General features: G+C 37.4%; 4 protein-coding genes across 4 annotated transcripts in view; 1 reads left to right on the forward strand and 3 right to left on the reverse strand.

The window, feature by feature from the left end:
* LOC105284336 (microtubule-associated protein futsch) overlaps nt 1-1,629 on the reverse strand; it is a 37,327-nt gene extending 35,698 nt beyond the window's left edge. Inside the window, exon 1 of the mRNA XM_011347740.3 lies at nt 1,459-1,629. The gene's annotated coding sequence lies outside the window, so the exon portion shown is untranslated. The remainder of the gene's footprint in view (nt 1-1,458) is intronic.
* Nucleotides 1-19,655, forward strand: part of LOC105284335 — a 66,235-nt gene that overhangs the window by 37,500 nt on the left and 9,080 nt on the right. The window lies entirely within an intron of this gene.
* Nucleotides 4,241-12,617, reverse strand: LOC105284334 (MFS-type transporter SLC18B1). Its single transcript, XM_011347738.3, has 8 exons — nt 11,678-12,617; nt 8,912-9,007; nt 8,067-8,357; nt 7,619-7,739; nt 7,314-7,537; nt 6,893-7,068; nt 6,539-6,707; nt 4,241-6,440 (listed from the first exon to the last, which is right to left on the reverse strand). Exons 1-8 carry the CDS (start codon nt 11,789-11,791, stop codon nt 6,135-6,137), a joined length of 1,497 nt encoding a protein of 498 aa, XP_011346040.1. The 5' UTR covers nt 11,792-12,617; the 3' UTR covers nt 4,241-6,134.
* On the reverse strand, nt 13,054-18,979 carry LOC105284333. Its single transcript, XM_011347737.3, has 5 exons — nt 18,766-18,979; nt 18,517-18,695; nt 15,231-15,323; nt 13,757-14,038; nt 13,054-13,627 (listed from the first exon to the last, which is right to left on the reverse strand). Exons 2-5 carry the CDS (start codon nt 18,632-18,634, stop codon nt 13,323-13,325), a joined length of 798 nt encoding a protein of 265 aa, XP_011346039.1. The 5' UTR covers nt 18,635-18,695; nt 18,766-18,979; the 3' UTR covers nt 13,054-13,322.

The raw sequence follows: 19,655 nt of genomic DNA on the forward strand, positions 1-19,655 counted from the left end.
GAATAAACATTGTAGACGTGCTTCGTGAAATGAAAGCCATTGATTGGCACCGCGTACCAATTATTGATCGATAACTTTCGTGAGGTATTTCGTACAACGGGATCTCGCGCCATATGTTGACGTGAGCGGCATAATAAAAATCTCGACATTTTGTACTGTGATCACGTATTTCTAATCTCTTTGTAAATCACTTAAAATCAGTGATTATTTTACTCCAGCTTAAAAAATTATATCAGCTGCGTGTATCGTAATAAATATCTTTTTAAATTTAAATATTAGAGACGCAACATGTATATCTTTATACATTCTAAGATATATAATAAGAGATATAAGAATATAAAAATCTATATTAATTTTTACGACTATAAATACATGTCTTGTCCTAGAAAGGATAATAATTTTATTCATAGAAAATTCAGCGTAATGGATCGTGGCAGATTATTATTTATCGCGATTATACACACGTCGGGTGTAATATCGCAGAGTTAATCAAACGTCTATGGGAAGCGAATAGCGATATTTATGGCCAGGTACTTGTAGTATTTCTGCTAGCGAGTAGCGAGTAAGGGGCGTTTATGAATCGTACCGCTCGCAACTGTACCGCGCATTCAAATCACCGGTCAGTGCTCCGCTGGTTATCTACCTCCGCTGCAAGCCAGGGGAATCATGCTGCGCTCTCGTGCCGCGGAAGTATTAATGTAAATGTTATTTCGCGGACTTGCGCGTCCCTTGGGCAGAATTGCAATTACGCCAAGATTATCGTGTTCTTGCGATTAATCGTAGACAGTTAATTACTAATGCGTCTCGAAATGCGGTTAGCAACTATTCGCGCATAAAATTCGCAAAGTCCTTCTAAATATTTCATAAAGCGTTTATAGATCTATTATTAGTGGCTTTTGACATTTTTAGTGTCCTTGTGTTTCAGCATGTTATTTCGTCACTTCTCATAAAGAATAATTAACATGGCAGATGTATATTCAAGATAATTACATAATGTCATAAAAAAATACCGAGGTACGCAGATTTATAATTTTGTGAATAAAATTTTGAGTTGTTATCTAGCTTTGCGTTTGGATAAATTGGACCAATAATGGTCTCACAAATCCGCAAAGCGGATATAAAATTGCCATTAAAACTCGAATCGCTTTTAATGTCCCCTTATTTCATTTCTATTATTTTTATTTCCCATTGTCGCAAAAGCTATAAATTCAATATTACCCAACACTTAAAGAGCACATTTAGAGATTACTAGTCTTCTCGATATTTCTAAACTTTATTAATTTCCACTTCTCGTTTTTAAGTCTGCCGAAATACAATATAATTTAGCTCGGGTTGAAACGAAAAGCATTTCTGACAAGAATCATATTCTCGTACGTTAAATTAAAATCCTACGCAATGTTCGTGAACCCTTCAGGGTCGAGGAGGGACAGTCTCGTACTTGTGAAACGTGAAACTCACCCTGACCGGCGTTCCTAGATCTCCATGGCACACAGTGCACACCGGTAAACACGGGGTTCAAAAATCGCGCACGTTACACTCGCGGGCGGCCCTCGCGACAGGAGGCCGAGGAAAGGGGTTGAAGATGTGATACAAATTCACGGATCCCGGTCGACGAGAGGAACGCGGGTAATCACGAATCGCCGAGAGAAAGAGAGAAAGACGCAGACGACCAGCACGATCCGCTGCGCGGTCTTCCGCTGCGATAGGAACGGACTTTGGAGTCCCCGGAGTCCGGACCCCGGTCGCTCGCTCACAGTGCAAAGGACCCACAGGTCTTTGCGCCTGCGCATCGGGACCCCTCTACCGGTTGACAGGACGAGGAGAGAGGTGGGAGGGAACGAGCAGCAACCCCCTTTCTTCCACTCACTCCTTTCCGCGAGTATCCCGCTTTATGTATATGCGTACCTTTACCTGCGGATGTACCTGCTCAGGTGGCAGCACCTCGCCTGATGCCTGCACCTGATGGCAGGCCGGGGAAGTCGCAGCAAGGTGTATTGGTACCTGCCTACACCTACCTACCTACCTGCGTCGTGAGAACTGATAATGATATTTATTGCAATCGATATTTATTACGTCTCGGACCTCTTTCTTAGCCTGCGGAGACGATGCACAGCGAAAGGCTTTGGGATACGGTTGGGATACTAACTGAATATATTTAAATAAGCATTCACCGCTCTGGTCCCCTTACAATGCGCGCTTTAATAAATCAACTGCATTGAACGTCTGTCGACTCAGGAAGGTTCTAAGTCGTTCGAAATTTGAACAAGAGAACTTCTGACGCGGTTATGATTGTTTTGGATTCTCTCTACCTTCGTCAGATTTTGGTAATCCTTTCAAAAGATCTCCTGTCTCTATGGGCTAGTTTCAAAGAAAAGAACATTGTTTATAAAAAAAATGTTGAAATCTTTTTTACTTAATTTTATAATTGACGAAGCGTTGTAGAACGAGAATTTTTTGAATGAGATATCAAATGAAATTGTTGACCTTTGTGTCCAAAATTATTTCCTGATATAATCAGCTCACTATCAAAGGATTGGCAATGCAGGAATAAGTGGATTTCGAACGTAGTTCTTTGAACGGCGTTAAAGAAAGGAAGGGCAGTTATTACGTAATCGAATGCGTGAATCGCGCTACCCTCGACCGTGCTGTTCCTTCCGCCAGTGAATTCCTATATTCAGCCAGCCGGGACGGCTGGATCTGGAGGAATCCGCGATGTAACGCCTTATGTCCCGTCGTTGTAGGAATTATAGGTAAAAGAGGGGCGAGGGTTGTCGGAGGAAGAGAAGCTAGTACCTCGGCGGACACTTGGATGCACACCGGTGAGCAACGCCGTGTGCGTTAATAATTCCCTCGTCTCTTCCTTTCGTTCCTTCACTTCACTTTCGTGCTCGGCTGTGTAAGGCGAGAAAGACAAAGCCTTTCAAATTCTCCCAGTCTCTCTCTATGCTTCCTTCCGCTCGTGCGTCATAAGGCAAACGTTGCCTTCCGTTCGTTTCTACTTTGCAGAACGCTCGAAAGCAACATTCTGTATAAGTGATTTCAATGAATTTAGCATAATTAGTGATTTTGTAATGAAAATTAATATATTATTTTGTATGGTCAATCTTATTTTAAATTATTTATGTATTTGTATTGCGAATACAATAAAAGAGAGTTTTGTTAAATTGGCGAGACGGTTTTAGCATCTCAATTCTCTTGCGTACTACAACAATGACTAATACACTAGAAACACATCGAGGAGTGCCAAATAGAGTTCTGCTAGCACGTCGTGCAAAATAGCAGAATCATTTACCGACAGGTCGATGCACACGAGCGAGCACGACTATCCGCGGAATACGAAACAGCTGCGGAAACGGTAGCGCATTATCTGACTTAATGCGTTGCACATTCTCGTACTGATCTAACAAAGTTAGTACAGATCTAACAGAGTAGTTACCAGAATGAATTCTCGCAGTGAACCTCGCGTAATATGTTCGATTAGTCATAGTTAAAAAAAAAACTAAACGATTTAACACTGTACGAATGTTTAATATTTTATGCATGAGAAGGATATGAGGGTGGTCCATCTTCAGGATGCAATCATGGGACAGCCGAGACCAATCACAGCCGAGATTAAATATCTTAAAATTGAAACGATGACTAAATGCATTGGCAATATGTTCTCTCTCCGCCCCCGGATTCAAGAGATTTTTATCTGCTTCTAATATTTGAGTTATGAGTCACACACATTGGCACACATTCACACGTGTGGAGTTCGGGGAACGAGTGCCTTTCGCATTGTTATATATACCCAGCAAGAGCGTGAAGAGAGAGAGAGAGAGAGAGAGAATGGGACAGTCGCGTATATATTGTTAAAGAATTCGCGCACGTGCGTGGGCGTGTCGTGTATGCGTGAGCAGCTTGGAATTCAAACCGAACGTTCGTCAGGCGAGACGACGTTTGGAAACCTGGCGCGGTCGTTAAGAACAACGAAAATCGCACAAAAGTGAAGTTTTACGAAAAAAAGAAGGATATGCATTAGAAGTGCATTGACTCTCAATTCGTGCAGTTGAATGTGAGAAACGTGAACGAGAAAACATGACGTGATGCCCCAACGAGCAATTAGCATTACTGTGCTGATATCTCAAAATTGTTTCAACTATTTTCGGGCACGAAAGGATGTAGCATGATTATATGCTCGTAAAATGATATTAAAAGAGATAAATGACATTTGTGTGTGCGTGTGCGTGTGTGCGTGCGCTTTAAATAAAAATATTATATTATTACAGATTTTTTTTTTATCAGAATTACAATTACTATTCTCTATTCCCGCTGTTTAAATCGATCTTAAAATATGTTATGCGTTGTGATAACGCGTTATTGACATCTGTAACATCCATCTCTCCTGCTAAAGCTCGGGAATGAATTATGTGATAAATGATGTTGTTACAAATATAAATCTCTTAATATCGATCATCTTCCTTAATTTTTAGACGTTTTCTGCGAAACAGATAACCACAAATATTTACGCTATCGATACTGCTTTAGATTAAAATAGCTAATATTACAGTAAGATACTTATGCTAGTTCTTTGTTTTGTGTGCTAAAAGATTAACTATCATTACTAATTATAACAGATTACTTATCGTACGAGCATAAGCAACAAAGAAGTTGACATCGTTTGATGACTGTCAAACGTATAAGAAATACGTAAAAAATAAAGTATGAACAAAGAGTGAAAATCTACCATTGCTATCGTTAAATCTGATAATATAATTATTGCTTATATAACTATATAACTTTGTAAGTAATTGTGCTTAGAAACACAATTTTCATACAAGTGATATGAGTTGATTTCCTCGCAAACGTCATTATCCTAAATGAGGTTGCTATCCCGCCGGAGGAATCGAAGCCGGATGAAATACTTAACAAGAAGAAAGACAAGTACAGCGCAAGTGCGTTAGCTAAATTGCGATAACAATGATGCATTCTGTGAATACTGCTTGAAGCGTTTTATAGTAACAGCAATGTGTCTCGTTTAGTTTTTTTGCATGGCGTTTCATTTTCGAGAAAATCATGGCTTTTCGGGAAATCGTTTAATCGTTTGCTTCGTCGAAACACTTGGAAAATATTACTAAAAGAGATAAAAAAGTTAAAAAAGATTAATAATTACTGATATTTAACAAATATTTGTATTTGCAATGTCATAATCAATTTCATAAAGGTAATTCGTAAGATTCGAGTTTTAGCGGAAAAGGTAATGGACATTACGGGTGTTAACAACGCATTACCAAGCAATATTACAGCGCATAATGTAAGAATGACTATCATCATGAATTTGCTCGTCATTACTGATCATGATCATAATTATGTGTACAAGAGGAAATCAAAAGAACGTATGTCTATCAAATGAACAATGAAACTATACATAGATATAGATCTTCTCAACCGCCACTGTTTTTTATCGATAATTATTATTTTTGAATTATATCTTTTATATTACATTTTCAACTAATATTAATCTTAATAAACGAGATAATTTTAAATCGTTGAAATAGATCGAATAATTAATTTTTTTTAATTATAATTGGTTTAAAGCCATTCTCGAAAACAAAACACTAAGTATACAAAAATAGTTCTATCACCTCGAATTAATTGAATAATAAATCTTCTCGGCTGTATTACGAATTTTAGTTTACCCTCTGTACACATACATATGTATATGTATTACATGAAATTTGCGTGTGTATTGTCTTCGATGTAGATAAAATTTGATCTAATCACACGTTTGTCAATACGCGTAAAACTAACTTCTACAAAATTTTTCGTATTATTCAATGCTTATTATCATTTAGCTTTAAGCAGACCCTGTTGAACAGACATTTATAATATCTTGTACTACGTGTATTCCGCCGCAAAGAAGCCATGTTAATCCTAAACACGATTTCCATTATCGTTAAAACAAAGCGAAACAAAGCGGCCAATAATAGCACATGGATTTCCACTTTTATGCACAGTCTATTGTATTTCCGGTCGAGTCGCACGTTATGGAAACTGTAAGGTCTATCGGTGACGATATCACGACGAACGAAAGAGCGATATTTTGCGCTGCGCTCCCACTATTACTTCCGGTATACAAAATCGATCAACCGATATCACGTGGTAAGTTCCAAGTATCGTTTGTTCTCAATCGAGCCATAGCTGTGCGAGTAGCGGCCGCTGTAAGATGCCCTAGACCACGCCCCAGCTCTATTCGAGTAACTGTTGCACGCGATCAAGGAGTTCATACCGCTGGGTCGGTCAATCGGTACACCCTGGCCTCGTCCGTTCTGATGGAGATTATCGCTGCCCGACCTGCCGCTATCCATCAGTGGTGCCCTGAGGTTGTCCACGGGGCCGACGTCCGTGTATGGCTTCGGTGCACGAGAGCAGCTAGTTAGAAAGACGGCAGCTACCACACCCTACCAAAAATCGTACGATTAATATATAATATATAATAATTAATAATATATAATGTTTGAACGTATGATTAATTTAATGAAAAGTGAACTAAACGTACCACTAATGTATGAAGTAACACTATGAACATTGATGCGTTTCTGAAACCGATATTATCCAGTAGAATACCAGCAACGCTAGGACCGATGAAAGCTCCGAGGGCAAAGGTACTTGTCCACAATCCGCTGATAAGGCCGTAGGTCTCAAGATTATTTGGGAATCCGTACGATCTAAACATGATACACAGTTTAAAAACATTGTTAAAAAGATTATGACTTATTTGCGATATCGTACAAAGATAAATTTTAATTTTAATTTGTGTTTGTGTAAAACTTAAATAGCATGCGAGTAAACATTTTAAAATATAGCAATCAAATATATATGAATGTGTTGTATTCTTATATTATATACTGACACGGATGTTCGTAAGGCATCCGTGAAGCTGGCAACCAGTTGTGCAGCCATGCCTAAGCCATGGATCACGAGACCGAGGATAGTCATCCAAAGGATCGTGGTAGACGGAATGAACGGTGCTGGTCCGACCAAAGAGAAACCGATCATCACGAGAACACAGCCAGCAATAGTCGCTATCTGAAATTGATTATATCTTTTTTATTCACTATTTACACATGATTGGCATAACATATTCCAAATTTCATGCAATATTAAAATCACACAACTAATCTTTTACGCGATATTAGCGTGATTCTTTATATTCAGGAACATTTGGAATGTAAGTTGTAAAGATAATTCAATCGAGGGCGATTGTATTTATTATATAATTTTATATGGAATCGTGACGATTTCTATTTTAATTTCTCTTGCTACAAAATTACCTTTGGATGCCAGTATTTATCGCAGAGCCAACCCCACGCTGGCGCAGTTATTGCATATGTGCCGCCGTTAATAACAAACATCAGCCCCAATATAACTGGGCTCAAGCTGAATTGTCTCAGATGTGGCTCGAGGGTTGCCTGTAAAAATCCGATGCTCATGCTGGTCACGATTATCGACATAGAGGCGATCAGCACACCAGGAATTTTCAAGACCCTCGTTACGCCTGTAAATCATAGAGAACGATATACATCAATAGAGATTGATAGATTCGTGGATGCTTTATAAGCATTTGTTCAAACAGTACCTCCGTTGTTGTGAGCGTCTTGATCATTATCGTTATGAACCGGTAAGATGAATGCAGTGCTGACAGCTGCCAGAAACAATGCCGAGCCAAGAACAACGAACGGAGTGGTGTAGCCACCGACCTATTATATTCACGTGATATTAATGATACTTATTAAGAACACCATTATATTAATAAATATAATGATTGTAACAATACGCCATTATATTACTTAGTATTTTCAAGATTGAATAGTATTACGTATATAGTATAAAAATAAAGTGAAAACACAAAAAAAGACTAAAGCTTTTGCGTATTCTTAATATTTCTGTTTTATATTTTATATATTATCTATTCTATATAAAAGATAAATTACAGTTAACGCATTATCCCGCACGTTTGCGCAAAATGTGAACATATCTGCATTTGAAATAAAAAGATTCGTGGAATATCACCAAGAATACGTTACTTGATAAAGCGCACCTCCCACGGTGGGACCTACGATAAGGCCCAGACCGAAGAAGGTCTCCAGACTGGCGAACGTTATGGCGACGTTATTGGGAAATTCTTTCGCGATAATGGCGAAACTGGCTGTCAAAAACGCCGCGTTTCCCATAGCCTCCACAATTCTGATCAGAAATGACAGAATTATAAAGGGATAGTGGCCATCAACTTTATCCAACAGACCGAAGAATATGGCACAGGTTCCTGTAGTAAGGATACCGCCATTGAACAGGAGTTTCGGACCGATTCGATTGAGCTGTAAAAGACAGGCAACTCATTAATCAATCATCGATTAATTTATCATTATTCTGTTTCTGTGCTTGTTTCATTGTTATTTCTCGTTATCGCGTCGCGCTGTAAAACTTGACCGCTACAACTTTGACCATTAAATACGCCCGCTTGAGATGTAAATCTCATAGTTGTAGTTTTATACGTAAGAAATCGCGCAAATTTATGACACATAAAAACATAATTCTTTCTCATAATTTTCATCGCTATTTCATGTGTCCATTTATTCGATGTTTTATCTGTGACGATGACGGTATTATTCGCGGCAGATAATTTCGTACAGATTAGATACACACGAGACGCAAGTAGACGGGAATGACTTATGACCGTGCCGAAAACATTAATGAGAAAAACATCTCCCGGATTATACAGGCTGGATGAATTTCATTGCCTGGCCGTTATCTGCTAATACGGCAGCGATTTCTGGCGTAACGTCATCGTGAATGTCGTAATCTCATAATCAATTGCAATGCAATTTGCTCGGTGCATCGCGTTTGCGTAAGTAATTATGTCACTACTCACGTGCTGTCCGTAGAACGGGCTGATGATGAAGACCACCAGTTCGAAAATTCCAAAGACCAATCCATACTCCGACGGTGACGCGCCTTTTTTCTCAGCCTGCGGAAAAAATGTCCATATCAATACACATTCATGTTATAAACGTCTACGTATATGCATACATCTAATTCGCGTTGATTTGCCGACGAGTGATTCGAAATGCTTGCAATTCAGAGATACATCGAGCTACGCAGCAGCTCAGTCTATTATCTCGTCGCATTGCAATTAATGCTCGTCGAGATAATGTTACGATAAACTTTGGAGCTTTGCTCCACGAGCGACGAGACTACAAACCGAATTATCGAACGGTCGCCGTTTGTCTCCCGATAGATATAGAAAATATCTTTGGATATGAACTCCATTCGTGGACACGTGGAAATAACGAAAATGTTATGACATCATGAGGCATATAATTCGAGGTGGACGGGCGTTCTTTTAGTAACATGAAGCAATGGAAAGATCGTAATATATAATATATAATATATGTATATTATTAGAGCATGAAAATTCAAGTTATATTCACAATTGATGAATAATACGAAAAATTAAATTCATCTTGTTCACAGGATGACAGTTAATAATAGTTAATAAACAGTTAATAAGCACTTAAAATAATTGGTGCAAATCGAATGCAAATCGATTATGAAAATCTGAAGAATACGTTTTTTTTATTGAATACTGAAGCTGTCTAGTTTTTAATAGTTACCTAGATTTTCCATGGAAGAATAATGTGATTTAGTGATTTTTATAAGATTGATATGTGCCTTGCAGTAAAGTATCAAGAAATGCTGCGAAAGAAGAAAATGTAAAGTTTATTTAATTTGTTTCGGATGCCAACGTATTTATCGCATGAGACGTTAGATTAAGTTAATCGCAATATTTTTTGATATCCTGTCACAAGCTATCGCAATTACATATAATTTTCGTTTTTTCTTGCATTTAATTACAGTGTTAACACACACACACACCACACACACACACACACACACACACACACACACACACAGAGGTTACCGTCAGCGACACTATAATTCAGAAAATGTTTTCGTATCCCATCTGATATCCTACAAACGAACAAATTGCGATACGCAAGAGAGCGCCTCAATTAATCGTTTATGATGATAAAACTTTATCAAGACAGATCCGCGTTGCGTATATGCGACTTTTTTTCCTTCGGGGGTATGAATGACGTACTTAACATCGTGCGCAACGCATGATCGTGAGAATTTAAGCAACTTATGTAGCGTGATCTTTTCTTTTACTCATACGACAATATTGCATGCTCGGTTTCCTCGTCTTGCACTCATTATAATAATTAAGACGGGGAATTAAGAGAAAAATAGCGAGAACTCATCGACGAGAATTATACGAAACCTTTATGCATTATTATGTCTAAAGGTTTCGCACAATTCGCAGTAAGAAATCAAATTAGGATAATTTACTAGTGTCCCATTCCTGGGTACTTCGTCTAATAATCGGTCTGTAATGAGATAAGTATATAGTGGACTTTTAACGACAGAGTAGTAAGTAGATTTCAACGTGCGGTAGCGCACGCAATCCGAAACGCGAAATATTCTTGCGTCAACTTTTTTCTTTAAAAAATATAGTACATTATATACGCTCAGACTTATATTTCTTAATCTCATTTCAATACTTCAATTCCGTATTTCCGTTTTTAAAGGTAATCGTTTTAAAAGGCAGAGATTCTATTAAAAAAGAGATAAATCGAACTTGCCAGACACTTTCGATTTATCAAGGAGATTTCTTTGACGGAAGTTGACCTCTGCACCCGTAAAAGAACGATTTAAACTCTGATAAGCTGACGCTTCCGACGATGTCTCGAGAACTATAAAAAAAGTATCGTATTATTATTTCAATTGATTTAATCAATTACTTCATTAAAAAATTCATTCAATATTCAGCAGATAGAACGAATTTCTGATATTATAATAATTTTTAATATGACAAGTGTGTGCGATTAAGAAATGAATAAGATGCGATAGAGGAAAAAAATGAAAATTCTATGCAAAATTTAAAAGTGTTAAGCGTACCAAATTAATGAAAATTAGAAGGAAACCGTTACGTTTTCTGCGGTTAGAAACAAACGATGAGATATTATTACACAAAATCGGATAGCTAATATATCGCCTTTCCAGTCTGTTAACGCGAAACAACTAATTTCATCTAAAGCAGTTATTAATAATCGGGCACGCGCGAATTGCTCCATTTACGTAGTAAACAGCGACCAGATAACATCCCATCGGGATACATTGTTGGAGCTAAAGCTATCCGTAGGCTGTCAGTACAATCTGACAAATGCCGATAATAATGACAGATTAATCCTAGACAGTATCCGATGATGCTTGCGAAAAGAAACGAACAACGCGGATAACTGCCTCTTATCGTTCTACTGAACATTATCATCTTCGCAATACTTAAGTTGAGAAAGTCTATAAACGTTCATTGATTTATAACTAGTACTGGACCGTTAAGACCTTTTTACAATTTTGCAGTAAATATTTCCGCATGAAGAGTACTTCGTTCTTAACAATTACGAACATTTTTACAAGTCTTTACAAGACAAAGTGTACTAAAAAGTCTCATATCCAAAAGCACATTACAGAACACATGAACATCCTTTCTTTCAATTCCTTCCTTATATCTATCATGATAACAACTCGTTCGGAAGGACTTGTTCTGTAATTTGTTCTGTTCTCGACGAATTCTTACCTCTTGAGGGTAGAAGGGGGCTTGTAACGATACACAGATAGCATTCGCAAAGTCGGCGATGCTAATGACGATGAGGGTGAGCCATTGGCGTTTCGAGAACTGAACGACTGCCATGGTACTGTCAGTGCGTACTTTTCTTCCCTCGTAATCTGCACAGATGCAATTCGATGTCACACCAGATTTCAGCTATCGCCAGAGAGACAGAAATCGGCGGCGGCGGAGAATCAGCGAGGAGGGAATCACTCTCATCAGCATCAGGAACAAGCACGTTCGACCGACTGTGTTTGTCACTCTCGCTTGCGGAAAATAATACACACTTGGACCGAAAATATACAGAGCTCTGTCTTGTCCCTGGGCTGTGTAATGATGATGAGACCGCGCGCGCGCGCGCGTTTACTATGCGTGGCCGAGCGTCGTTGCCACACTACATGACGCCGGTGACTTTTAAGGTTGAGAAAGCCGAGAACAGGGTCGGAGGTCGAATGATATGTCCTACCACGGTTCTAATCCATTATCGGCCAACGCTGCCAAGACCGTCTCGCGCGTTTTGCAGGGAGAGAGTTTACGAATGCCCGATGACTTGGAGCCGATTTAACCCCGTTCGGTGCCAAACCTAAGGCAGGGCCTTTGAGGGGAATTTTATCAGGGGGTACAAAGTTTCTTTCGGGCTCCCTTTTCTTCTCCATTAGTTATCCTGTTTTTATCCACTTTGATTTTATGTCATGTAGTCTGTAATGCCAAAAAGGGTATGAAAGATGAGAGAGGGGTGGAATGGAGCGCTCTGTTGGTTTTCTGCATTCGAGACCTTATGCTCCTGTACTACCTTCATGGTAAATGTAAATGAAATAACAGAGGAGAAGATCAGGCGGAAGAAAGCATATTCGATTTGAACATCTTTGTTTATGCTATGATATGGAAAAAGAATTTATATTGAAACATCCTTTTATATTGCAATATAGATCAAATCATCAAAAGAAATAATTATTAATAAAAAGTAAGAAAAAATAGATAGACTTAATATTTATTTTGAAAAAGAGCTTTCCTTTTTGTAAAAAATTGAGTCACAGCATGAAAGTTATGGATTAAATTCTTTTATTTCGAGGTAGACTTATCAGCTTTGTTGAAAAAATTTGTCTAAATTTGGCAGTCATAAAACAGAATACTTTATAAAATGTATTCGACATAATTGTATACAATAATTTTTGTTAAATATATGCGTATCTATTAGAGATTTTCAAACGTGCGCAGTAATTCAATATTATGTAAATTAAATCTTTATATATAAGACTATAAATTAATATTTATAAGAGTTCATCTTAATAATAAATTCATGACGTACCAAAATTAATACAATAATATGAAATCTTTACAAAATGTGTGCTACATGTGTATAAAATAAATTTATTCATTAAAAATATGAATATTTAATATCGATATAAATTATCCATCAGTATAAGTATTTGTACATCATATCCCATGAATGAATCTTAGTAAAAAATAGTCTTTAAATATTGCAGTTTACATGTCGCATCACTGTGAAACATATGCTTGCGGTTCAGCAGAGTAATACGAAAATCAGGAATTCTTTCATGTAATGTATGAATTTTGTACACTACATTTCGTAGATAAATTCGAAAACTGTAAATTACGCATCATGCATCCAGACTTTCAGGGGAAGTTTGCCGAAAGCGCTATTCAGAAATTCCTTAAAGTGTTTAGCGATACTGATACTGGCCGCTGGTCTCATTTCCTCGATGATCTCTTTGGCGTTCTGATTCAAGAATTGATTCATCGCCTGGCCGATCACGTTGTTGCCGTTTAGGTGATCCATCACGCGGAATCTTGCTCGGCCGAGGCTGAAATCGATCAGCAATCGCGAAATCATCATGTAACGAACGCCGTCTCTCAGTACCTCGACACCTTGCGCACGAGCGGTCGCCTCTACATCGCCTAAAAACGCCAAGGTATAAATAAGCAAATTAAAGAGTCAAGAGAAACCTCTTCGGGACTCGTGCAAAACAAACTCAATTAACGCATCTATTTCATAAGTCATAAAATGATCGCTTCGTGGAGACTTACCGAACAACGCCCAGAAATCCCCATGGCTCTGTATAGGGAACAACAATACGTTCCCGTTGATATCATAATCGCCTTGGAGCTCGATTTTAGGGAACGCCAGATGAAGATCGATCCTGTACGCTGATATGTTCACCCGTACTTTGGTGAATGTGAAATTACCCGGTCCTATAGCGGTGATGTTTGTGAAATATGCCCTAACGCGTACCGGCCCTTGACCATTTTCCATTTTCAGTTCGGGGATCACCAGCGGCTCGAGTGGTGGCAAATCTAATTCTGGGATACCTGTTAAAAAATTTACATCGATATCATATTTTATATATATTTCTAAGTTTTATTTATTATATTATTATAATAATATTATCGATATTATCTATATGTTACTGATATTTTATATGTAATAATCCTGATATATCAGAGAAATTGCAAATATGATGCAAATGCATGTCAACACTAATGAGATATAACTTACGTGGATTTAAGAGAATAATAAAAAATTATTCTTTATATCTTGTTTTTACTGGGGATTATTTTATCGTTATAAAAATTAGCTATTACAAGTGTAAGTGACGATTTCAACTCTCTCTTTCATGTATGTATCAATTCAAAACAGTTTTTACTTTTCCTTTCACCCGATCGTGATTGTATCATAATCCAATTTTGCAACAACGTTACGGGTGTAATTACGTTATAATGCATTTCTACAAAATGTGGCTTCGGATTCCGCCTTCATCTTGTTACATAAAGCGATTATACAAATCTATATTGTTAGTTATACAAATTTTCATGGTATTTGCGGAGCAAACCCGATGAAAGTTTACGTATGCTTGCGGTATGCTGTTGTGACATAAGAGAATATACGTAACAATATTGGTACGAATGCTTGCTGTCCACATACCTGCTTCGTTAACTGGCCTACCTTAATCAGTATTATATAAAATTTGATGAAAAAGAAACCAAACATTCGTTGTAATGTAATATCGAGGGAACAAAATTTCTATGATGTCATTGTCTGTTGAATTATCTTCCAGGATTTAAGGATATGTGTATTAAAACGAAATATCATTAATCCTTTTTGGACATTGTGTGCGAAGACTACAAATTTAGATTCCTGCTTGATTCTAAAGAAATCAATGAATCTATATTACTACATCGACATCGTCAAACAAATGAAAATTAATTAAAATTTCCTAAAGAAATTGCTAATAGTTCCTTTTTTTTAAGCAATGATATTTTTTTAATTTAGACTATTCTCAAATATATATTTGTTAATCCAAACCTTACTCCTATTAGAAATGGGAGCTGTTTAAAGAGGGTGAATGGAAATATATATACAATAATCAAAATAAATATATATACAGTAAAAAACAGAACGCGATTATATCTTTTCGCCTGTCTGGTGCACCGGTACGCATTTCGCCACTTTGTGACTCACGACGTGTGCGTTTACGATATGTGATGGGTATTTCGTACTCACCTTTCACCAGATACGGCTGAATATGCCTGAGCGTTTCGTGAAAGCACGAGTCGATCTTCGGATCACTCCTGTTGCATGGCCGTATATACTCAGCTGCAAAACGGTAAACGTTGATCACACAGGCGATCCGTCATTGCATAACACAGGGTATTATGTAATTAAAATAACGTATAATCTTATTACGTTATTAAATAACGCAATTAGTTGTGAAATTTTACGAGAGTTCGATGAGCACCATTGATCTCTCGCGGCATCTTTCCTCGTTAATTCGCGCGCAAAATGATCTATTCGCTGGATTTCTAGATTCCGAACGTATACGCGCGTGAAGAATAGATCATCCATCTAATTTGCAAACTCGCGTACATCTCAGGATGCTGTAACGAGACCTTTGACAGCAGGCGATTTTATGCCTCCGCAATCTTTTCGATTTCACAGGAGTTTCGACAAAATGCGCTTTAGCGCGAAGTTAATGAGCACTTAATTAGCAATTATTAGTTATTTGATAACACGTTATGATGCGATAAATATGGAGATTTATCATGAAACAACACGAGCAATATTATTGTTTTTGCCAAGAAGATCTTGTTTATATGAAATAAAAACTGCATATTACTTGCAAATCCATGCTTGCGTCTGTTCGTAAGTGAATCAGCTTCTAATGGTAATCTTTTCTGCTTAGTTTCGTGTTTGTTACGCAATCACTCTTACTTTCGGTGACCTCGCAAGGCTAACGATCGATTGATGCTATTGTCTGATATTTTAATGTGATAAACTCAGTCCGAGAAAAGAATGTTGTATCTATGAATCATAAATTAAAGCGTTTATTGACTTCGAAAAGAAGATATGTTCAATAACAAACATTTTTTACCTCTTAGTTTTCAGTAATGAAAATAATTTATGATAATGTTATATTTTTATACAAATTCATATCTTTACTTTAATAGTTTATCTCGAGGTACGAGCTTGACTACATGTTTCTCTTTTAATAAACATTCTTGCTTAATGTTAATATTAGATATCTTCATATTAGATATCTTCAAACATTTCTGCTTAGAAAATATATGAATTTAAAATATCTTTGGCCTTTCTATTGCTTTGTATATTTCTTATTTTGCATGTTTACTACTTCAGTCGGTTTATTTTTCCATCCGATTTTGAATAAATAAAATATAATATAATTAATGATTATAGTATAATTAATGATTATTATCGTAAAAATATAAATAATTAACATATTAAATCGCTTTGTATAAATCAATCTGTATAAATCAATAAAGGAACATGTATCTCCACCGAGATATCTGATATTTATGACACACTTAAGAAATCAGAACCTTCAAATGAAAAATATATGTACAAAATTCACAAATATTTTCCGTCAATAGACATCTATTTTGATTCTCGCACAGACGTTTATGCGTGCCAGCTAATCAGTTATAACGCATAACATCGAATGCCATCACATCAAGAAGCAAATATTATTTCTATCATGCTATCAGTATAAATTTATTATTCATTTGACTTTGTAATAAAGAACGCCAAGTTCATCAACTAATGTGAATGACTAAAGCATTTTTAGTAATAAAACCGCGTAACGGTTCTTGACCTTGTTGACACAATAAAATGCTGTAAAGATCAGTGCCGAGACAATCTCTCGATCAATCAATCTCTCGTATCGATATCACGTCTCGCCGACAGAAATCTGGACCACCTGATGCATCAGGGGCATAATTATTACAGCCGCTTTCACCCGGCACACGCGCTCGCGAGGCCGCCGAGAAATAAGAAGGAATAAATACAGCCTGAGCCGCGGTACTTTGCAATAAATCGTTTTCCCTCCGGTTAGAAAAACTAAGGAGGAAATATCTAACTCAGCTTTTGTTTCCTCGGTTCATGCGATTCGACTTCGCGGACACGAGTTCATCTTGAGGAAACGACGTCGTCGTCGCGCGGAGTGCACGAGAACCGGCTACGTTGTAACACCGGCTTTAACCCGGTACTTTCTCCGGACGATTGCTCTCCGATTCTCGGCATCAGAATTACGCAATCTCTGACATAACCTTCGCCACACCGACGAGGAACATTACGCCACGTTCCGAGGCATTATATCGGCGAAAACCAACGTTGTCTTGCACCGCGTTAGGACGCGAGTTATTTCGCCAGGCTCGCTCGGCTACTATTACAGTATCACCGTTGGAAATGTTAGACGGGGGATGCGTGCTTTTGCGAGACTGCCATAAATTCTTGCATTGCGCAAAAAGCTGTCGGCATTAATCTGAAAAACATTGCGCCACACATAATTAAATTCTCCATAATATATCTTTTTGCCAAGTTTCAGCATTACTTTTCAGCGTGTTTAATTTTTTTATTCGGCGCAGCAAAATAAGTAGAATTATAATCTAATGTGATTTTAATTTTCGAAATGTCACCGAAATATTCATAATCGATAATTCAAGATGTTTGAATTATCTAGCCGCGATCGCGAATAATGAGCTTCCGCCACACGCGCGCAGTCTCATTGCGCCGTAACTCATTGTTTGCATTTCCTCAGGCTATGATGAAAGAGAAAGGCAGACACGCTCGAGATGTTTGGCGGAAAATGCGAATGAAAAATGCGAAGAAATTACATTCGCGCGTTAGCGTTTCCTATTATTCTTTACACATGTGTTTAACGTATTTATATACAGATTAAAAAAAGAAATAAATAACAGAAATACAAAAAATGCTCTTTGAAGTTAGAAATGTTTTAATGCACTATAAAATTAATATTAGCAAGAATCAACAAGAATTGTTAGCAAGAAACAAACTTTTCCGGAAATAACGGGAATGAAAGAACGTTCCTGTGAAAGAACGCTTTCTTGTGATTTTTAATTTAAATTTCTAATAATGTCTATTAAATAACCGTGTATGTACATCTTGAAACTTACAACTTATTAAATGCAACCTCAAAATGCAAATTAAATCATATTTTATCTCTTTACTATAATAATGATAGAAATAATTATAACATAATGTAATAATAGAGATCTCATAATCTTAAAAACAATTGCGTATTTTTAAATGGTTAAACCTCTGCCATAAACGATCTTCAACAACGCGCATTGTGTGGCGTCGTTACGTGATCGGACAACTGATGAATATTATCACCACGATATCTATGACTAATAAATTCATGAGTGGCATAGCAATCAATGTCGATAAGTAGTCAATTCCAATGTCAATTCTTAATAACTGAATTGAGGACAAGAGCAAGCGCGAATTCGGATGGAAAAATCGCGGATCTTACGAGTGGGGAAATCCGGTTCGTTGAGCCCATTGCTGGTTCCGTTTTGATCCTCGCAGGACACAAGGACGAGACAGCCAAGTCCCAGGAGCAAAACGGAAGCTACATTCGCGGAGACCATTCTGACAGCACTCTTCCAGAGAGACGACACGACACTCCACACTTTCGTGGCCCGATTACGTCTGTAAAAACGCGAACGGACCTTTAGCAGTCACGTTGTGCAATCGATCATCCCTCGCAGGGGATACTTACGAGAAGGCACTCGTGTGTGCACCGTTCTTCAGCTCAGAGACCGGCAATTCGTCTCGTGCGAGGGTCGTACAGAGAACATACTCGCGACGTATATCGCGATATCGATAAGACCGAGGGACAACAGTCGGGTGCAAGAATTAAAGATCACAGAAAAAAAGGATTGAAGGATCCCGCCAACATCGACTGGGTTGCTACTTTGTGATAAACTAAGAACGGGACCCCCTCATATTCTGTCTTATATGCGCTGCCGTTCCCCTACTCTGAAGGTACCGCTACTACGTCGACTTTAGGAAACTGCCGTTCGTCGCGACCACTTCTTTCTACATCGATTAAACCGTATACGACACCGCCATCTAATAATCATTGCATATGATTCTTCATTGATATGAAATTTACATAAAATTTTAATAATTAGGTCACCTTGTATTGGTAAATAAGTAACTTCGCGATTATTACTCAGAAAAGACATTTCTTGAGATAATATAAACTAACAGATCTAACAAGATACACGAATATTTTAATATTTTAGTTTTTTAATAATATGGTACAAGTCTAATAAATCCAGCTGATAGCGATTTTTTGCTTTGTATAATTAATTACCCTATTTACTTATTGCACCTCTTGCGTATAGTGATTAAAAACTATGTTGTTACATTACCTAGGTTGTTATATTTTTTTTTCATTTTCCATGTATTATCTTCTCGTGAAATTATACTTTCAATTTTCAATATTTTTAATATTATTTATATAATTTCTTCTCTCTCTCTCTCTCTCTCTCTAACTGTCAAATTTACAATGGACGGAAAGTGTTGCTATCGCAAAAATTTCTATTTCCTATTTGAATTATTATTTATAGATGCAAACAACAAATCTTTGCTTGGTAGATATCT

The sequence above is a fragment of the Ooceraea biroi genome, chromosome 6, assembly GCF_003672135.1.
Source record: "Ooceraea biroi isolate clonal line C1 chromosome 6, Obir_v5.4, whole genome shotgun sequence".
Lineage (NCBI taxonomy): Eukaryota > Metazoa > Arthropoda > Insecta > Hymenoptera > Formicidae > Ooceraea > Ooceraea biroi.

Coding starts and splice junctions, on each gene's coding strand:
- LOC105284334 (XM_011347738.3), bottom strand. CDS start 11,791: ATGGCAGTCGTTCAGTTCTCGAAACGCCAATGGCTCACCCTCATCGTC. Junction 9,008..11,677: donor CCCCCTTCTACCCTCAAGAG/GTAAGAATTCGT, acceptor TTTTTTCCGCAG/GCTGAGAAAAAAGGCGCGTC. Junction 7,538..7,618: donor AGACGCTCACAACAACGGAG/GTACTGTTTGAA, acceptor TATGATTTACAG/GCGTAACGAGGGTCTTGAAA.
- LOC105284333 (XM_011347737.3), bottom strand. CDS start 18,634: ATGGTCTCCGCGAATGTAGCTTCCGTTTTGCTCCTGGGACTTGGCTGT. Junction 15,324..18,516: donor CGAACCGGATTTCCCCACTC/GTAAGATCCGCG, acceptor ACCGTTTTGCAG/CTGAGTATATACGGCCATGC. Junction 14,039..15,230: donor TCAGCCGTATCTGGTGAAAG/GTGAGTACGAAA, acceptor ATTTTTTAACAG/GTATCCCAGAATTAGATTTG.